Source organism: Fonticula alba (assembly GCF_000388065.1).
Source record: "Fonticula alba strain ATCC 38817 unplaced genomic scaffold supercont2.2, whole genome shotgun sequence".
NCBI classification, from domain to species: Eukaryota; order Rotosphaerida; family Fonticulaceae; genus Fonticula; species Fonticula alba.
The window spans coordinates 173,197-186,743 of NW_009242972.1; the positions used below are offsets into that span (position 1 = coordinate 173,197).

General features: G+C 64.8%; 3 protein-coding genes across 4 annotated transcripts in view; 1 reads left to right on the forward strand and 2 right to left on the reverse strand.

The window, feature by feature from the left end:
* The window catches only part of H696_01054, a 6,983-nt gene extending 2,835 nt beyond the window's left edge, over positions 1-4,148 (forward strand). For both annotated transcript variants that reach the window (XM_009494939.1, XM_009494940.1), the window contains 9 exons: positions 94-1,472; positions 1,617-1,930; positions 2,079-2,179; positions 2,292-2,521; positions 2,629-3,062; positions 3,153-3,265; positions 3,347-3,456; positions 3,636-3,883; positions 4,014-4,148. In XM_009494939.1, the coding sequence (XP_009493214.1) occupies positions 94-1,472; positions 1,617-1,930; positions 2,079-2,179; positions 2,292-2,521; positions 2,629-3,062; positions 3,153-3,265; positions 3,347-3,456; positions 3,636-3,883; positions 4,014-4,112 (3,028 nt within the window). In that variant the 3' untranslated portion in view covers positions 4,113-4,148. The remainder of the gene's footprint in view (positions 1-93; positions 1,473-1,616; positions 1,931-2,078; positions 2,180-2,291; positions 2,522-2,628; positions 3,063-3,152; positions 3,266-3,346; positions 3,457-3,635; positions 3,884-4,013) is intronic.
* Positions 4,149-4,195: 47 nt separating this feature from the next.
* On the reverse strand, positions 4,196-6,278 carry H696_01055 (hypothetical protein). The gene is made up of 5 exons (XM_009494941.1): positions 6,022-6,278; positions 5,805-5,891; positions 5,364-5,684; positions 4,678-5,184; positions 4,196-4,435 (listed from the first exon to the last, which is right to left on the reverse strand). The coding sequence occupies exons 1-5, from the start codon at positions 6,148-6,150 to the stop codon at positions 4,319-4,321; spliced, it is 1,161 nt and encodes a 386-aa protein (XP_009493216.1). The 5' UTR covers positions 6,151-6,278; the 3' UTR covers positions 4,196-4,318.
* Positions 6,279-6,861: 583 nt separating this feature from the next.
* H696_01056 (hypothetical protein) lies at positions 6,862-10,707 on the reverse strand (the record flags this gene model as incomplete). The annotated part of the gene is made up of 9 exons (XM_009494942.1): positions 6,862-7,078; positions 7,285-7,642; positions 7,803-7,986; positions 8,229-8,880; positions 8,995-9,207; positions 9,346-9,787; positions 9,891-9,900; positions 10,027-10,542; positions 10,603-10,707. 9 exons carry the CDS (start codon positions 10,705-10,707, stop codon positions 6,862-6,864), a joined length of 2,697 nt encoding a protein of 898 aa, XP_009493217.1.
* Between the last annotated feature and the right edge of the window lie 2,840 nt (positions 10,708-13,547).

Genomic DNA, 13,547 nt, shown 5'->3' on the forward strand with positions numbered 1-13,547 from the left:
CTCTCCCTCTCTCTCCCTCTCTTTCTCGATGGGGGGCTGGGGCTTTGCACCACCTACCTCGTGACTAACACCGACTCGTGGCCGCATCTTCAGGAACATCATTGTGGCGCTGGCATATCGGTCCTGCGTACCGCAGTACCGCCCCACCGCTACCAGCGGTGCAGCCGGCCCTGCGGCCGGGACCTCGACACCCAGTTCGCCGGTCACTCCCAGTGCTGTCCCTCTGACCCGGCAGTCCATCACACACCATCAGAACATCATCCGCGCCCGGCGAGCTGCCCTGCTGAGCCGCGCGAGCACACTCTTTGCCGCCGGTGCTGGCCAGCTACGCGTCCGCGCCGAGAAGTCGGTGCTCGTTCAGCAGCTCCTGATCAACAGCATCGGTGCCAGTTCGGGCGGCATGCCGGCGGACACCGTCGCCGCGGCCAATGGCCCCACCGCTGGCAGTGGCCTCCTGCACCTTGTCGCTCGCACCAACTTTTTGGGCGTCTATGCCTGGGCCGGACGGAACCCGGTGCACCGGGCCATGCACTGGCTTCAGTCCGGGTCCGGGGCCTGCTGCATTGTCAACCCGGCAAATGACCAAGCCACCGGGTCGGGGGCCGTGCGCTTCGTCGTACCCGATGCCCCGGGGACGAGCCTGCTGGCCACGACCGTGCTCCCGACCACGGCCACGTCCGGCATTCACAGTCAGGCCGAGGACCCTGGCGCCGGGGCCGGATCCGACTCCGGGTCTGTCAACTCGAGCCACACCTCCGACGCCGCTGTGGCGGACAGCTCACCGAGCGTCACGTCAGCCCCTCTGGCTGTCACCTCGGACACCTGGCATTCCAACATCCTGGATGATGACGGTGGGGAGCATGAGCCCTGGCTCGCCGCGGTGTGGTGCCTCGAGCAGGCTGCCACCATCCAGCACCACCTGCAACTTGGAACCCTGCTGCTCTATACCCTGGCCCAAAAGGCCGTCTTCTTGCAGCTGGCCGGCCATACGGCCTTGGCTCTGGCGGTGGCTTGTCGCGTCCTCTCTGCCCAGGTGGACCGTCAGATGCCACTTGCTCGGAATGTCCCGCCCCTTTTGCGGCTGGCTGGCCCAGGTGTGGCATACCATCGCTATGAGCAGGCTCTTGCCGGGGTACTTGCCCCGCGTCCAAGCCCCTCTCGCAGCCCGTATGTCGGGCCTCAGGGGACCGAGTGCCATGCTCTTCTCCCCACCCGGACGGTCCTTGGTCTGGCCCATTTGGCCTTGCAGGCTGGCCGGCGTTTGGTTGTGACCAGCGGCGAGCATGTTGAAGTCGCTCAGGCCACCCTGGGGCTTGGACTTGCGATGTTGGCCACTGCCCCGGGCTCGGTGGCGCCGGCCGACCGGGCGCAAGCCCTGGAGCTGGTCCGCCTTCTCGGGCCGCTGCTGGATGCGGCCGTCCCGGCCGATGGTCCCCCGGCCGAAGCCCTCCCCCTGTGCTGTCCCTTCGGCCGTGCGTTCACCTTCCTCTCATCGCATTGCGACCCTCCCGCCCTTCCCTCTTGCTGGCATTGTTGCTGCTTTCTGACACCTGGCTGCCTTGGATTGGATGTGTGGGCCTTCTCGCCGGCCCAATGCCCCTTCTTCCTGGTATTAGTGGTTGCCGAGCTTTCGAACATTGACGGTACATCCGGGCGGCAGCAGGCGCCGCAGCTCGCCCTCGACCTGACCGCCAGCTTGCCCATGGGCCTGCGGTTTGCGGGAGTTCGCTTGCACTTCACACCAATTTCCAGCCGGGTGAAGATGTTCGGCGGCATCATCCCCCCGCCTGTTGCCTGGCAGACGGTTGATTGCAATCTGGTCTCCGGCGAAGCGGACGCCCTTCTTCCCGCCGTTGATCCTGTCGCCGGTCCGACTCCCCACCGGTTCACTCTCGACGTGCCTAGCTCGTCTTTCCGATCCCACTTCCAAGTATGTGCCCTCTGCACGGGGGGGGGGTCCTTCTTCCTGCCTGCCTGCCCTTTCTGCTCCATGCCCTTTTCCACGTCTCTCGTGTCTCCTCCCTCCCTCTCGGGAGATTTCTCTCCGTTTCCCTTGTCCTCACGCCTCTCCCCTGCAGATCGATCGCATCTCCCTGCTTGGCGTGCAGCTCCTCGACTCTGAGTATTGCACCCTGCGGCGCCCTGTGCTCCTCGAGCTCCCGCTTGTGTCCTCCATTTTGTATGCCGACCCCAGTGCCGGGCTCTTGCCTTTCCTCGCCCCTTCCCCCTCTCGCTCCCCCCCCCCTCTCTCTCTCTCTTGTTCACCTTCTGACTCGCTCTCTCGCCACCAGCCCAAGCAGCTCCCTTCCTCCGCAGGGGGACATTGTCCCCCGCGGTGTGAACATTCAGCCGGTCCTTCTGCCCGCCGAGACTGCCGAGCCCGGCTCCGTGTGTCTCGGTGATGACTTGGCCCCGGAGGGATTTCTCCTGCTGGATGTTTGGTACTCCCTTAGCCCCTTCTTCTCCTCCCCGGGGATTACGGCCGCCACGGATCTCCAACTCCGGGTCGCCCCCTCTTACCGTACGCTTCTCTGGCATCCAATTCTTCGCTCGGTGGCGTCCGTCTCCCTGCTCCTCGCCTAATCATCAGTTTGCGCCTGGGCGGACCCCTCTCTCTTTTCATCGCAGTGGACATCGAAGTGAGTCAGACGCCACCGACCCCGGCGCAGCTGGCACGAGGCTCGGTCCTGCCCTTCCCCTTGGATGCATCTGCTGGCAAAGACACAAATCCCCCCCTGCAGACTTCTTCCACTCAACGGACCGAGGAAATCATCCGCCGGGGTCGCGCGGTTTACCTGCGCTTTATGGCACCCAACCGACCGGCGAGCGCTTCCGCGACCTCGATGGCCGGGTTGCTTCGGCTGCTGGCCTCGCGCAAGTTGACCGTCTCCCTGAGCATTGTTGGGCCCCAGCGGCAGACCCTTCTCACACGGTCAATGGTCGTGCAGGCCCCCTTCCTGGCTCGGGCGTCCTCTGCCTTTAGTCTGGATCTGACCCTGCCCCAGTATCTGCGCACTCCGAGCCTTTGGCTCCATGCAGTGGAAACCGGCACCGGCGATGAGGTATGCCCTGACCCCCTTCCCCCGAGGACCATCCCCCTCCTGCTTGCCTGCTCACCCTCTCCGCCGCTTTTCCCCTCCCCCTCTGCAAAGACCACCTCCCTCTGGAAGCCCTGTGCCGATCAGCCTCAGGGGCCCCTCCTGCCCGGATCTCGCGTCACCCTCCTCACTCCAAGCGCGGCCCTTGTGCATGTGAGCTATTCCCTGTGCGTCGGGCCTCCAATTGCATGCCCCATTTGGGTTGGTTGCCTCTGACACATCTTTGTCCACGTGCGAGAACTCCCCAGCCCCGGTGATGCCCCGGCACCCAGTCCTCGGCGACAAATCCACTTCTCCCTCAAGCATCCGGCCCCACCTCCGCCGTCCATCTCGACTCCCACCTACACGCTCATAGCCGGTGCGATTCCCTCTCGTCCTTTCTCTCCCTCCTCCCCCCCCCCCCCCCCCCCCCTCCCTCTCCCTCTCTCTCTCTCTCTCTCTCCCTCTTTCTCCCTTTCTCTCGCTCTGTCCTTGCGATTCTGGCCATGCCAGGCCCTTCCTCAACGCAAATGTCAGTCTAATCCCCCTGGGTCCTAGATGTCCCGGCATGTGTCCCCTTGCTCAAGCCGACACCCATCCGGGTGATGGTTGTCCCGCCCCTTGGTCCTGAGGTCCAGAACTGCCGCATTCAGCTGGCACCTACCCAGACCCAGCAGCCTGGGACCCCGACATCCGGCGGAGCCAGCGCCAACCGGGCCGAGGGCATTCCCTACCAGGTGGTGGGCCCCCAGTCGGCCCCGGCCGACGGGACTGCCGAGCACATTTGGAACCTTTTGCCATATCGTGTATGTGCCCTCTGGCCCTCTTTCCCCCCCCCCCCCCCCCCCTCCCCCCTGCTTTGCCTTCCTTTTTCGCTCCCGCCTCGGGCGAGTTGCCCTTTTCTGACCCTCCCGATGACATCCGCCCCCATGCCAGACCGGTGTCCTTCACCTGCCGGTGTTCGAACTACACATGGGCGGGTCTACCACCCCGATGGCTGTCAGCCTTTCTGGAACCACCACTGTGATGGAATAAACCTGTGCTTCTCCCGCGGGAAAGGCCCCCTTCCCACTTCCAACAACCCCCCATGGCCGTGCCCTTCTCGGTGCCGCATGGGGTGTGTCTGGCTGATGTCTATGATTTTTAGGGGCAAAGGCCCTACCCTCACATTTCACTTTAGCCGTGGCGAAAGAAGGGGGGGAAGGCCGGGAGGAAGATGAAAAGCACAAGCTCCCCTCCATCTACCCTAGTCCCGAGAAAGTCTTGAATGCCAGCTCGTACACGTAGAATGTGATGGCCGAGGCGGGGACGGCCTTCACCAACGTTGGGGTCAGGCCTCGGAAGAGGCCGCGCATTCCCTACACGAAGGGAAAGGAAGACAGGCGTGAGGAGGGAGACGGGCACCAGGGAAGAGGAAGAGTGTGTGTGTGTGTGTGAGAGAGAGAGAGAGAGAGAGGGACAGACGCAGGGAGGGAGAGAAAGAGAGCGAGGAAGGGGGAAAGGGCCGAAGGGGTGAATCTCAACAAATCGACCAGGCCCCCCCGGGGGGGAGGTGTTCGGCACTCCTTCTAAGCCGGCCTTGGCGCTGGCTCATGCGCACCTCCTGGCGGACAGTCATCCGAGCGCAAGCCCACATCGTGCGCGGCACTTCCTGCACGGCTGAGCCCTCGTACATGATCCGTGCGGCAAAGGCTGCACTCGGGCCTGCTGCGGCCGGGATCGAGGTGGCCATCGTGGATGTCCCGGCCGATGCAGCTGCCGTGACAATCTGCAGGCGCTTGCGGATCAAGTCAAATGGTGCACTCACCAGCTTAGAGGCCACACCGGCCGTGGCGCCGGACACTGCCGCCGGCAAACCAACCCCCTCAGCCAGAGACCAAACGCCGGCCGTGTTCAAAGTGTCACGCCAGCCCCCGGGCCCATGTGGAGATGTGGTCAGGAAGCGGCCAAGTGCATCAAGCACCTGCCGGACCGCCGAGTAGCAGCCGAAGGACACCCCGGCGGCCGGGGCGGTGCCGATCAGGGCCGAGCTCAGCCCCCGGTACAGAGCCCGTGGACCGCCCTCGGTGCGGGCGATGTCCGCGAGTGAGCCAATCAGCGCGGTTGGCTATTCCCAAGGCCGACAGGGGTCAGTAACGGAAGCCAGTAGAGCAGGCCGGCGGGGAGAGCGCGCGAGGGGAGAGGAGAGAAAGGACGAGGGAGATCCGAGATGCGAAGATCGACAGGGAGATCGAGGGACAGACAGAGGCCCAGGCCAGGAAAAGAAGGCCTCTTCCCAGCACGCACGGAATAGCTCGCCAGCGAGTAGCTTTGTACTTGGCCTGCTTGCAGGGCCCACCGGGTCCGAAGCAGATCCAGTGGGTAGGTCAGCGTTCCGGCGGTGGAGGCGGCCAAAAAGCCGGACACTGCCGAGATGACAGGCGACGTTTTGGACAGGGAGGATGAGGAGCTCCTTCCCTGTTGGAGATCCGTCGAGTTTGTGCCTCGTCCAGAGAGCGAGCCGAGCAGGGACGTGGTGAAGGTGTTGATCGGCTCGACCAGGGAGAATTGGAGCCCCGCATACGCCGCATACAGGTACAGGGCCGGGAGGTTACCCTTCCACAGGGCCTACAACACGCTTGGGGGTCAGTGTGGGAGGGCAGAAGCCAGATGAACGCCCAAAGGGGGGGGGGGAGAGAGAGAGAGGGGGGGGGGGGGATGGGGAATCAACGTGTCTGTGGAGCGCACCAGGATACCCTCCTCTCGGGCAATCATCCGAAAACACTGGGCCATGGAGGTGTACTTCGGAGCGGTCCCGGCTTGATGAAGTTGGGTCTTGGTGAGGGGGGGGGGGGGGGGGTCGCGGTCGCCCGGGGCGAGGGCGGATGTCAGGGCTTGGATTGGGGTGAGGCACTTCCCAGGGGCAAGGGGGGTGCGGGGGGGGGGACACCCTTCGGGCGCGTACTTGAAGGCGAATTTTGACCACATCCAGCGGGGCCACGATGAAGCGCGCCACAACGCCGGCGGTGGCGCCGGAAGCCACCGGCACCCAGGGCGCAACATCCCGGTGCACGGCCGCGCTCCCAGACGACATGAGGCAACGGCGGATCCGAAAGAGGGATGTGGAAGTAGAGAGGCGGAGGAGGATACAGAGGGACTTTCAGTGCCCTGTTGCCGAGAGGCGGTGATGGGATGCTGCTGGTGGCGGAAGAAGAGGAGGCAGGGGGGGGGGGGGGGAGATCGCTGCAGGGCTCCTGGACCATGCCGCCCGGTGTGCCGCCCGAAATAAGGAGGCCTCGGCTTGCCGCCTTCGGCGGGCTGAATTCATTGGATGGGCCAGCGGAAGACACACGTGACTCGCGCGTGAGATGATATTTTTGGACAACTCATGGTGTTCGTCTCCCCATGGCTTTTCAGTATGCACCGAGATCGCTGTAGCCCACAACAAGGAGGGGGCGCATCTTCGGCCAGGCTGACCCCTCCTCCCTGCCCGACTGACAGAGTGGCAGGCCAAAGACACATGCCCGGGCAAGGCTGCCAAGCCGCGCTCAGTTTGTCCTCGGGGTCCCGCGACCGTGGCTTCGGTGCTTCGGCCAGATGTGGACGGTCTCCGAGCCGCACCGATCTCTCGGTAGCCGGTGTAGGGTGTCCCTCTCGGGGGCGGAATTTTTATTCATTTGCAAAAGCCACTCTCGGCGACGTGGCCGGAGGGAAGAGGGGCACTTCCCGGCCTGTGCGAAAATAGGTGAGACTCGGTCTTGATTGGATGCTCCCAGGGCGCTGAGAAGGCCTCGCCAAAAGACCACTACGGGTGCATGCGCCCGCTCAGACGCAGATGCTCGGCCACCGAGGGGTCCTCTTCCGAGATCGAGCGCAACCATGTCCCCTGCTCCTTGATGGACCAATAGAGGGCTTGGCGATGGGCATCCTCTGCGCCTGGCGCCGGTCGGACAGTCCACCCGGAGGAGGTCACCGGGAACCGCGGGTCGGCAATGCCGAGGGAAGCCACCTTTTGGAAGTACCTGCCGACATGATGCCATGTGTGTGTGTGTAGGGGGGGGGGGGAGATTCCGGTTAGAGTGGGTTGTGTTCGGCCCTCGCGAGGAGTATAAATGCATTACCCAGCACGGGAATGAAGCTGCTGCTTGGCAAATGCCAGCCCCCCCCCCCCCCCATAACTGGCCCTCTCGGAAGAGCTCCCCCGGAAATGAGCGAGACCGGAGCGCACCTAGGCTCATTCTGCCCGGGCCGCCGGGGAGCGAGTTTGGCCCGGGACTCGGCCGCCTCGGCAGCCCTTCCCAACTCCCAGTGCCGGAGGTCCGGGCGAAGGCGAGCATCGGTCGGGGCCAAGTTGATCCGGGGCACACCCGGGGTCATATCCTCCCCGGGTGCCAGGTGTGACGCATCGAGCGACGCCAGGCTCGAGGCGAACACCGAGAATCCGAATTGCCGATCGCCGAGGCCAACGTCATCATTTACCCAGATCACCCGGTATGGCAGGGGAGGGCCGGCCCCCGTTTCCGGCCTCATTGCCAGGAATCGGTCATGCCTCCCGACCAGAGTGGCCACACGGCGACCAGACTCGGCTATGATTCCAGCCCGCCGGCCGGGGGAAACCGGAGCAGGGGGGATTCCTCGCGTTAGCAACCGACTCGCCCTGAGGGAAAGGACTCATGCATCAGGGCCAGCTCCCCGGCTGAGCCCTTCCCATGGATTGCCTGCTTCCATGCGGGACCCCCCTCGTACCGTGAATTAACTCGCCCGAGACGCGGGCGAAATTCCGCCGCAGGCGGGGATCTCCATTGGGTAGGGGCCCTCCGGCGGCGGCCAGATGCTCCCGGTCCAGCAACCCCCCGGAGTCGGTGCTCAATTCGTGGGCCATGACCACTCGGAGCCCGGTCTCGACGCAGTCCAGCTGTATGGTCCCCACCTGCCGAGTGCATGGTCGGTAGGTCGTCGTTTGTTCCGGACCCAGTGAGGAAGCATTGTTATTACCTTTTCGAAAGCGCGACACGCCGAAGGTGCCGGCCCTCCAGGGGGGGGGGGGGGGGGCGGGGGCGGGCCGGGCTTGCGGCGATGTGGCCCAGTGGCCACATGTGCGGGCGATCTTGCCGCGTGCATGTGTGCATGACCGCTGGCGAGATCGCCCAAAGCCCATGCATCAAGACGTACATGCTCCACCCAGGTGCCCACCTCGGCCAGTAGCCCGCGCACCCGGGTTCCCGGCTTGTTCCAGGTGTAGTTTTCCGTCCCCGGCCCGGCGCCCGGGGATGGGTCTCGCGGGTCGCCGAAGTCCAAACGAAGGCAGCCAGAACCGCTGATGGGAACCTCCAGCTCGCCGAGGGAGCGGATGCTCAATCGGGGCACGGAGAAAGTGGCCTCCTGGATGGTACACCAGCGCCCGGGTCGCCCGGATACATGTGACCGCAACGGCGTGGTGGACTCGGCGAAGATGATGGTTTGCTGGTCGGTCAGCTGCTCGGACAGCCCGCGGAAGCCGACGCCGGACCGGTGACGATTCAGCTCGAGCGTTTCCCCGATCAGCGTGCCCAATGGGGCAGACCGCCGGCCCGGTGCAGTCGGGGGGCCGAACGGCGCGCAGCCGGCCAACGCCGCGACCAAGCACATGCGCCCTAGCTTCGGACAGGCCTCGGCCCACCACTGGGCCTCCATGTCCGAGGAGAAGGTCGGCCGCTTGAAGGGGGCCACTTCCGGGGGGTGCCCCGGGCCCGATGTCCAGTGTCCACCGGCCAGCGCATGCTTGAGGGCCTCCGGGAACCAGCTCAAAGAGAGTAGATCCTCAAGCGAGTCGAATGCGGGGATTCTTTTCGCCCGCGTCAGAAGCAGGGCCGCTCGTCAGCCGGGCGAAAGGCAGCCTCACGGCGCGGGGAAGCAAAAAGTGCCGGCCTCGGTGACCGGCAACATGCAGGTCGCGTACCCCATTGCCTCGCCGGGGCCCAGCAGCTCCAGGGCACAGTCCGCTGTCTCGGCACACCGGATGGCCCGAGCCAATAGCGGTCCCGAGTGAATGAGTTCCTCCGCAAAGCGAACAGTCGGAGTCGAGGGCTCGTGCCAGTCCAGCGGCAGGAGGAAACGGGCCAGGTCTCGAGCAGGCTGCTTGAGCAGCGAATAAATCGATGGGAGCTTTCCACTGGGGCGTCCTTCGTTTTAGACGTGTGGCCAGGATGTGCGAGGCCCTCTCGATCGGGAACGATCTCTTCGCAGCATGCGCGCCCGCCCGCCCGCCCGCCCGACCACGCGCAGCAAAAAAAAAAAACAACATACGCACCTCGAATCGCAGGGCAGCGAGGTACGAACTGTGTCCGCGGTTGCCTCGATATCGTCCAAGAGGAGGGTCTGGGAAGATAGCTTCCCCGTGAGGGTGGACTCCGGCGCCCCCGGGCTACGGGTGTCCCCGCAAGCAGCTGCCCCCTCGCCTGCATCCGGCGAACACACCCGGGACATGGAAAGGGGAGTGTAGAAAAGATCCTCTTCATCGTCCTCATCATTAGCACGGCAGGTGGCCAACCGGCCCTCCAGGCTGTCGGAGGTGGAGCTCTGGGACATCTCCATCTGCTTGTCAGCGGGTGATGGTTCGGGCAGGTCGCCCAGGTTTCCAGCGTCAGGCATCGGGGACACTTCACCCAGGTCGCAGGGGACGGGCATGCCGGATGTGGGAGAGTCGCCACCGAAGAATTGCTCCATGCCGTGTCGCCGATAGAACTCGTCGTCTGAAGGGCCGGCACATTGCAATGCGCCGAGGGCATCCATGGGTTAGTCACCGGCCGAGGAGCTTGCCGCGCGCGCGCGCGCGTGGAAGAATGCCAAGCGCACCGGATGACGTCTGCCCCATGGACGAGCAGATGCACCAAAGCAACACCGGTCAGAATGGATGGACCACGCCCGGCAGGCCCTCGGACGCTCTTCGGCCCCTGGCCAATGCCCACAGCCCAGCCCCAAGTCAGCGCACTGTCAAAATGGACCCGGGCCGGATGGAGGGCGCATACTCGCGAACGAGATTACCGCCAGCCAGGAAGATTTGCCTCGTCACCATCTCCGACCACCAGTCAAAGGGAAAGAGGCCGCCGGTGTTCCCTCGGGCGCGGACTTCGCCCGGAGTCTCCGCGTCCAATGGCGACAACAGGTCGAGCAGGGCTCCCGCCAGGGGATCGTCATCGGCCGCGCCGGACATCGCCAACGAACTCACCTGGCGATGGGTCACTTGCAGACGCGAGGACCGCAGCAACACCGCCCCCGGGCTCAATTCCCGCAGCTCCACCTGGCGGCCCTCCTTCGACAGGCGCAGGCGGCGCTTAGCCGGGGCAATGTCGATGTCCACCTTTTCCAGATGGAAGGCCACCAGCAGCCGCCCCTCCAGCGAGGGGACGATCACCTGGGCACCGGGGCCGGCGCCCACAAAGCGCACCCCGGACCAAGGCGCCTCGCGCACAATCAGCCATGCACCTTCGAGGATCAGTGTGACAATCTGGCAGTGAGGTCAGCGCGCGAGGCGACACCGGGAAAGGGGCATCGGCCCAGGCCGCACCATCCATGGCCGAGGCTTGAAGACTTTCTTGCTCCCGGAGCGCAACTCGGCCAGGCCGAGCACCTGGCCCGTGGCCGCGAGCACGCCTTCTTCAAGGGGCCTCATACTCGAGTTGCTGACAGCGATGGTGCGTCCCGCGTGGGAGGTGAAACTACCGGGATTCGGGGCGAAAAAAAAGAGGAAGGGAAATCAGACGTAGGCGGAGGAGAGGGGAGGAGACACTAGCTCGGGCTCTTTCCTTTCTTTCGAGGGACTGTTTTCAAGCTCGGCCTCCTGTTTCACATCGCGATCAGCTGTTGGCCCGGCACAACGCCCCACCCCCAACGCCAAGAGACGCCCAGCATCCGGCCTCGGGCCAACATCGGCTGCCCCCAAACCGCGAACAAGTCTTGTCACCTGCCCTCCGAAGGTCTCCAAACACCGCTGCCGACCGAGGCATCGCCAAGCCCATGCGTTCGGCCCAAGAAAATACCCGAGACATAGCGGCGTCGAGCAGGCATGTGTGAGAGAGAGAGAGAGAGGCATCCAGGGCGCGAGAACAATCTGCCCCTCGTGACGAGCCGTGCGAGGGGCCGAGGCGTGGCGCCCGGCCCTTCTCGTCGCACTCCGCCCCCCGCGGCGCTCAGGAGGGAGGAGGCTGTTAGCCGCTCCCCCGGGTCGACTCCCATGGGGAATGGAAATTCGAGCACACGGAGGAGACCCAATGGCCTTCCGAGACGCCCAGGCTCCGGCTGGCCCCGGAGGCACTGCCCCCCCCCCCCCCCCCCCCCAAAGGGAACGAGGTGCCACTGGGATCCGAGGAGCGGGGCGTGAAAACAAGATCGCGGGTTGCCGTTGGGATTTGTTCTCCCCCCTCCCCACTCGCCCCGGAAGCTCCCTCGCGCACCCGCGGGATCTGCTCTCCTCCAGATAAGTGGCCCTGGGGGAGGTGTGATGGAGGCAAAAGCAGAAGGGAACCACAACTCACGGACGCGTGACCGTCAGGCAGGGGGCAGAGCCTCGGGGCACGCGCATTGGCGAGGCCCATCTGTATTAACCTCAGAGCTGGAGAACAACGGAACAGGCGGCACGCCTGGGACCCCGCCCAAAGATCGCGGACCCCTCCGGCCGTCCAATTGGGAGCCCCCTCTTGAGCAAGGTAGACTCCCGGACAAGGGGTCCCTTCTGGCGTTTGGTACTCGGGCGTTGTCTGGCATTGTGGGTTTGAAACAGCCGCCTAGCCCGTGGGGCCCGGTGTCGCCCCCTCGCCCCACACCGGCTGCCATGGTTCTAGAGCCCGGGGGGGGGGGCTGGGCTTGTGGGTCAAAAACCGCCGGGGCCGGTCCGCGGAGAGGTCTTTAACTGACATTTTGCGTGATCAACACCGCGGTCAGGGGACACAGGTCATCAGACCGGTTGGCGTGCGGCCGACGGCCCCGGTGGTCCGACGCGCGGTCTCCTCGGCGATGGCCACACACCGCGATCCGACGGTTGCCGTCAGCCGGAGTGTCCCCCTCTCCCAGTGTCTCCCTCCATGTGGCGGGGGGCCTCCCACTTTGCCTCCTCTAGTTTTGATGTTTTTTCTCCCCCCTGTTCTCCTTTGTCCTTTCTTTGGTTCCCTTGGGCCCCCCCCCCCTTCTCGGGCGCCCCCCCCCCCCCCCCCCCCACTGAAGGGCACCCGAGACAGCCAACCAGGAGGCTGCCGAGATGTGTCTCCATCCTTCCCCTGGTCTCCTGCCTCCCCCTTACACAAACACAACACACGCGCGCACACCTTCCGCACCGACTCCCGTACCTCCCTCCCCCTCCCCCTCCCCCTCCCCCCACCCACCCACCCACCCACCCTTTTCTTCCTCCCTCCTGTGTTCCTGACGTTGACCTTCTTCCTTTTGCCCTTCCCCCGCCTTCCTGCAAGCCAGCATGTCCGTCCTCCCTTGCCTCCTTCCCAAGGCCCTCCCCCATCAGGTGGAGGTCCTCTACTGTGGCCGTACGTTGGCCATGATTAGGCGGAGAGATGACTTTCTTGCCCTGCCCCCCTCCTCCAATTCCCCTGATCTCCGCCTGACGCCCACTCCTCTCCCATGGAACTTTGGCGATCTCCCTCGGCCATAGTGTGCAGCTATCCTCGCGAGTATTGCGAGATCTTCCCCGCGGCCAAGAAGTGCGCCGTCTGGTGGCAGAAGGCCCACCCGGAGCTCTTTGCCGAGGCCGAGACCGTGGAGTCGGCTCCGGCGGACAGCGCCGCTCCCTCGGGCGACGCCCCTGCCGACGGTGCCTCCGCTCCGCCGGCCACCATCAACCCCACCAAGCTGGCAGCTGCTGCCCGCAAGGCTGACGCCGCCAAGAAGGCCGTACGTTCCGGCATTTCCCCCGTCCGCCCGGACATTGCTCCGCCGGGCTTTGGGCCCGAAAGCAGAGCCTCCCCCTTCTCACCCTCAAGAAATGTGTCTCCCCACGCAGAACATGGTCATCATCAGCAATGCCTCGCGCCGTGGGCGTAAGGCCGTCACTTCGGTCCGTGGTCTGGACAAGCACGGTGCGACAAGTGTCCTCTTCCTCGGGCCCTCTCATCCTCCTCTTCTTCCCCTGCTGCCTCCTCCCTTCCCTCTTCTCCTTCCTTCCAGTCCCCACTCACTCCAACGCCCATTTGCTCTGATGCCGGGGCCTGGAAATGCCGCCCACATCAATCCGACGCAGGAATCGACCTCAAGAAGACTGCCAAGTCCTTCTCGGGGAAGTTCGCCTCCTCCAGCAGCGTGAGCAAGAACAACACCGGCCAGAACGAGGTCATCGTTCAGGGCGACATCTGCCGTGAGGTGCTCCAGTACCTGAAGGAACTCTATCCCGAGGTGCGTGTGGTCACTGGCCTGCGCGTGTGGGCCCCAGCATACGCGCAGGTAGACACACATCCGCCACACATGCACCCTCGCACACTACTGACACCACTCTGCCCTCTTCCCCTCTCC

What these genes read in the sequence shown, in the direction of transcription:
- H696_01055 (XM_009494941.1), bottom strand. Translation starts at nt 6,150, where the DNA reads ATGTCGTCTGGGAGCGCGGCCGTGCACCGGGATGTTGCGCCCTGGGTG. An exon ending in TGGTCAAAATTCGCCTTCAA is followed by an intron (nt 5,892 to 6,021) that starts GTACGCGCCCGA and finishes CCCCTCACCAAG; the next exon opens with ACCCAACTTCATCAAGCCGG. An exon ending in ACTCGCTGGCGAGCTATTCC is followed by an intron (nt 5,185 to 5,363) that starts GTGCGTGCTGGG and finishes CCTTGGGAATAG; the next exon opens with CCAACCGCGCTGATTGGCTC.